General features: G+C 37.3%; 1 protein-coding gene across 1 annotated transcript; it reads left to right on the forward strand.

Moving 5' to 3' along the window:
- Positions 1-1,297: 1,297 nt before the first annotated feature.
- LOC107669122 (tumor necrosis factor receptor superfamily member 11B-like) lies at positions 1,298-5,517 on the forward strand. Its single transcript, XM_016461244.1, has 4 exons — positions 1,298-1,434; positions 1,956-2,337; positions 3,690-3,869; positions 4,899-5,517. Exons 1-4 carry the CDS (start codon positions 1,432-1,434, stop codon positions 5,192-5,194), a joined length of 861 nt encoding a protein of 286 aa, XP_016316730.1. The 5' UTR covers positions 1,298-1,431; the 3' UTR covers positions 5,195-5,517.
- The last annotated feature ends 711 nt before the right edge of the window (positions 5,518-6,228 follow it).

Genomic DNA, 6,228 nt, shown 5'->3' on the forward strand with positions numbered 1-6,228 from the left:
TGTTTTCTGACTTGTTATAATGTTTTCTGACTTGTTATAATGTTTTCTGAATTGTTATTTAGTTTTTTAGACTTGCATTTGCGTTTGTAATTTGTTATTTTGTTTTCAGAATTGTGATCTGCTTTGCACTTCTCGTCCACCGTATACCTGTATAGACAGAACATTTACAAATAGAGTCTGTTCTTACTGTCAAAAATAGCTAGAAATAAATCACAGTGAATGGTCAGGATATGATCAATATTATAATGATACAATATTCTAATAGTCTCAAAGACATTATTTATATCCACTTTATTTTTATTGTGAGAGTGGGGTGACCATTCATAACTAAGGTTATTCTAAGTTTTTTTTTTTCAGTTCAGTTAATAACAGCGTTAATATTTATGCTGTTTAAGTGCACTAAAGAAATATGATTATATGAAAACTGAAGGAACCTCGTGATACTTTGAAACAATATCTGTTGGCATAAACTAGTCTTAGTCATCTATTTTTTCTTCAAGACCTGTCATGACTTACTGAAAACTGAAACCAGCCTTTCCTGGTTGACTTGTCCGACCTGGTTTAAGATGGTTTTGTCAGTTAAACAAGTAGTCAAAACACTTCTAAAACCAGTCTGGAAGAGCAGATAAAACCAGCTTAGTCTAATTTGTGTTATAAGAACCTCTGGGCATTTCTGATCCAAATCATGTGCTGACAAAAACCCAGCTGAAACCAGACTGAGCTGGCTTTCCACAGCTGGTGGTTTTAGAGGGGTTTTGACCACAGCTTCAGCTGGTCACGCTGGGAGACCAGCTGACTAACCAGCTAAAACCAGCCGAGCAGCACAGGCCGGTTTCAGATGTTTAATTCAGCAGAATGATTTGTATTTCCACCATCTAATCAATGATACAAGATCTCAAGATTTAATTAAGTAAAACTACAACACTCTTTTATGCATCAAGATTAATTTCGCATGACAAATCTAAACTCCTCTCACAGAATCATGGTTTTTTTTCTGTATTGTGAAATGAGTTTTGTTATGAGATTGTAAAGATCTGGTGATGCAGTAATGACTGTGAAAAACATACTGTTATGCAAAAAAATATGATCATATCAATACCATCATATCATGAGATGTACCGTTCAAAAGTGAAATCAGTTGTGTTTATGTTATTATTATTGTGTTTGATGAACGATGTGTTGTAGTTGGTGTTTTGGTGATGCTCTGTTGCTCTAGGCGTGTTGTAAGGGTCTCTCTGCTCTCGGTTCCTGAGGGGTTTTCTGCTGCAGCAGGTGAATGACTCACTGCTCTAGTTGTAATGTTGAGTGTAATGACGATCATCCCTGCAGTGGTTTAGTGATGAGCTGTTAGTGATGATCTGTGGGCGTGTCTTGAAGATATAAACACCGCGCGTCCCTGCGCATCAATGAAACCCGACAGCAGCGCGCGCGATGGTGAGTGACCTCTATACAACTCACACTTTTATCTTAACATCTTAACTACATATCATTTAGTTATTTGTATCATTATTTTTCTGGAGCACAAAAGCAGTCTTAAGTCGCTGGGGTATATTTGTAGCAATAGCCAGCAATACATTGTATGGGTCAAAATTATCAATTTTTCTTTAATGCCAAAAATCATTAGGATATTAAGTAAAGATCATGTTCCATGAAGATATTTTGTAAATCTCCTACCGTAAATATATCAAAACGTACTTTTTGATTAGTAATATGCATTGCTAAGAACTTCATTTGAACAACTTTAAAGATGGTTTTCTCAATATTTAGATTTTTTTGCACCCTCAGATTGCAGATTTTCAAATAGTTGTATCTCAGCCAAATATTGTCCTATCCTAACAAACCATACATCAATGGAAAGATTATTTACATACATCTCAAATTTCAAAAGATGGACCCTGATGGTTTTGTGCTCCAGGCAGGGTCACATATATAACACACGTGTGTCGTTTGTCTAGTTTCTCCTCACAGCGTTGGTTCTGCCGGTCCTCTGTGCAGCCGGTTCGGCGGCGGACGCTCACTCGTACCGGCGCACGGATCCGGTCACCGGACAGCTGTTGCTGTGTGACAGGTGCCCGCCGGGAACGCGCCTGCGCGCGCACTGCACGCGCTCCCGCCAGACGGAGTGCGCGCCTTGTGGCCCGGGTCTGTTCACGGAGTTCTGGAACTACATCCCGGACTGTCTGCGGTGCGACGCGTGCTCCGATCACCAGCGGGCCGTTCAGCCGTGTAACGGAACCGTGAACACGGTGTGCGAGTGTGAGGCGGGGTTCTTCTGGGATCAGCACTTCTGCAGGAGACACAGCGCCTGCAAACCGGGCCACGGAGTCAAAGCTCCAGGTGACCAGCCTATAGATACCAGATATACACAGTCAAACCAGCAATTATACAACTTTTAATCTTTTCTTACTATTGTGTGCAGGACACTATAGTTCATTCATGTAAGTGAGGAGAGCAAAATAAAGTAAACTGTGACACATGTGACCCTGGAGCACAAAACCAGTCATAAGGGTCAATTTTGTGAAATTGAGATTTATGCATCATCTGAAAGCTGAATAAATAGGCTTCCATTGATGTATGGTTTGTTAGGATAGGACAATATTTGGCTGAGATACAACTATTTGAAAATCTGGAATCTGAGGGTGCAAAAAAATCTAAATATTGAGAAAATCATCTTTAAAGTTGTCCAAATGAAGTTCTTAGCAATGCATATTACTAATCAAAAATTAAGTTTTGATATATTTACGGTAGGACATTTACAAAGTATCTTCATGGAACTTGATCTTTACTTAATATCCTAATGATTTTTGGCATAAAAGAGAAATGTATCATTTTGATCCATACAATGTATTGTTGGCTATTACTACAAATATACCCCAGTGACTTAAGACTGCTTTTGTGCTGCAGGGTCACATATTGTACCCAAATAATTTTCATACAGTAAACCAGTAAAATTGATAAAAAATTGGGACCAAAAATTATTATGACACTTTGACCTTACCATGTATTTGCTAATGTGATCTTTTTACACCACAGACTGAACAGAATGAAGCGCTGCTTGGTAATTAGTTGATCTAAATTGGTTTTATCTAATTTTGTATTAAATTTAACAGCTGACAGCTATTCAACCGAATTCATTACATACTTTTCTATCAAAGTTATCTGACATTATCAAGATGAGTTTGTTCTGACACAGTTCTTCTCGTATTTTATTACCGTTTTATAAACTATAGCCAATAAACTGTGATATAATGTGAGAAATGTTGAAGGTGTCCGAATAAATTTTGGTTTAACTGTATATGTATTGTTTTATATTTACAGTGTTGGGAAGGTTACTTTGGAAATGTAATAGGTTGCAGATTACAAGTTACCCTATTTAAAATGTAACAAGTAGTGTAACTGTAGTTTGTTTATGGTTGCTGGGCAACAGCACAACAGCTGATACTCACACCTGTTAGTGCATCTGCATCATGTTGCTTAGCAACCATTAAGTTCATCTGAAGGATGACTCTACGTGATCTGTTGATGTTCACTGTCATTAAAAGCTCAGTGAGTTTTGTCACACAGCCTGCGTTTTTGTTGGCTGTGGTCAGGACGCAGACACACTGTCTGCACTGGCCTTGTTCAAACAGTGATTCATGTGAAGGTGGATCGCAGTGACTGATGGGTAATGTTTGGTGATGTGTCTGCAGGGACGCCACACAGAGACACGGTGTGTGAGCTCTGCGCAGATGGACACTATGTAGACGTCACGCAGACGCATGCAGCATGCGTTACTCACAGCGCTTGCAAGACTGACGAACAGCTGGTGCTGCCGGGATCCAGGTGGCATGATAATGTGTGTGCAACCTGTGACCATCTCACACAGAAAGGTACAGGAACACACACGTTCACAATGACACAGCACACACAACCACCCAGATCACCATAGCAACTGCCTTTTTGAGTTTATATCACAATGCTGAGAACTGTGAGATGTAAACTCAGAGTAGCAAGATATGAACTTAGAATTGCGTGATGTAATCAGAAGTGTGAGATGTAAACTTTCTTCTTTAAGATGTAAATGCAGAATTGAGATATATAAACAGAATTGCAAGAATAATAAACACAGATTTTTGAGATATAAACTTACATTTATGAAATGTAAACGTAAACCTTGCAAGATATAAACGTAGTATTGTGAGAAATAAGCTTAGAATTGTGAGATGTAAACTTAGAATTGCGAGAATTGTGTGTTATAAACTTAGAACTTGCAAAATGTGAACTTAGAATTGTGAGAAAAAAAGTTAGAATTGTGAGATGTAAACTTAGAATTGTGAGAAAAAAGTTAGAATTGTGAGATGTAAACTTAGAATTGTGAGAAAAAAGTTAGAATTGTGAGATGTAAACTTAGAATTGTGAGAAAAAAGTTAGAATTGTGAGATGTAAACTTAGAATTGTGAGAAAAAAGTTAGAATTGTGAGATGTAAACTTAGAATTGTGAGAAAAAAGTTAGAATTGTGAGATGTAAACTTAGAATTGTGAGAAAAAAGTTAGAATTGTGAGATGTAAACTTAGAATTGTGAGAAAAAAGTTAGAATTGTGAGATGTAAACTTAGAATTGTGAGAAAAAAGTTGGAATTGTGAGATGTAAACTTAGAATTGTGAGAAAAAAGTTAGAATTGTGAGATGTAAACTTAGAATTGCGAGAAATAAACGTAGAATTCTGAGATGTAAACTAAGAACTTGCAAAATATGAACTTATAATTGTGAGATGTAAACTTAGAATTTTTAAAATATAAACTTAGAATTGCAAGAAATAAATCCAGAATTGCGAAATATAAAGGGGTGAAATTATAGTCATAACTTGAGTGAGAATGCTGCATCTGTAAATTCATCCTCGGTTGGTGTTTTTCTTCCAGGTTTGGTGGATTTATTCAAGCCGGTTCTGTCCGGTCTGCACGTTAAGTACGGGACTTCCACTGAGCGTCTGCAGAAGTTAGTGGACCGCCGTCTGCGCAGGAATAGGTTTGGCAAGCGAGCTGCGCTACATCCGATGCAGCGGCTCCACTGGAGCAAAGAGACGTCAGAGGAGGAGTCGCTGAACCTGCCGTCTATCCTGGAGGAGTCACACCTGAATCCACTTGTGGACTGGATCGCACGCAAAATCCTGCGATTCCAGCAGCACTGCACTAACACTGCACTGCTAACAGTATGACAGATGAAGCCTGTTCACACTGCACTGATTTGAGTTTGATACTGTCTCACCTGCTTTATAAAATCTAGAAGTGCATCAGATTTTGTTGTGACCGTTAGATACTTTGACATCTGGATCAGTTTAAGGCTTCAGTGAAGGATGTTGGATGTGTGACACTCAGATTGTACTCATGCACTTTACAGTCTGTCCTGTCAATAAATTTCACTTGCTGTGTTGCACTAGACTCCACTGTTTTGTAAATATTACAGATTATTTTTTTTTAATTGGTTTTGCATTGAAAGATTGTTCTCTATTTATTGACCAAACTGTATCAGACTACAAAACAGCTCATTAAACACAGTGAAAAGAGCGGATGTGAAATATATTCTGTCTCTAGGGTTTTCCCTTGATTGACCTGAAATGCGTCTGCTGTCATATTTTAGGCAAGATAAGAGTAATATTGTGCAGTTTTGTATTGCATTTATTTTTTCAAATTTCACAGTCAAGAATGCTTTTGGAAAAGCACAGCTGTGGAAACAAACATGAAGTTTCAACTAGGAAGGGAGTTCATCAAGACATTAATATTGGGTTGACAAAGTCTGATCGGATCATTTATAATGTAGTTATTGTTAACTAAATCTATTTTTTTATAAACCTTTTTGGTAATTTAAATAAAACTGAAATAAAAAATAGATGAAAAAATTAACTGGCAGCTAACTGAAATAAAATAAGTGAAGTTGAAGTACTAAAATGCATACAACTAAAAATGAAATAAAAACTAGATGATTAAAGTTTGTGAACAAACTTTGAAGTTGTCAGATAGACTGGCTAAACCGACCATCTGCTAGCCGCCTCATGTCATAGAAATCAGTTAATTCTCAGCACATAGAAACTCTTTCACCTAGATATCACACTATAGAGACTGTGTCTGTTCCCCGAACTAGAACATATAAAAGAACATCCAAACCAATTTAAAAGTAACAATTTAATTGATGTTCAACAGATAAAAAATGTATATAATACAGAGAAACAAATGATAATGCTTGGCCTAATTT

Source organism: Sinocyclocheilus anshuiensis, unplaced genomic scaffold, assembly GCF_001515605.1.
Source record: "Sinocyclocheilus anshuiensis isolate Anshui unplaced genomic scaffold, SAMN03320099.WGS_v1.1 scaffold424, whole genome shotgun sequence".
Taxonomy (NCBI): domain Eukaryota; kingdom Metazoa; phylum Chordata; class Actinopteri; order Cypriniformes; family Cyprinidae; genus Sinocyclocheilus; species Sinocyclocheilus anshuiensis.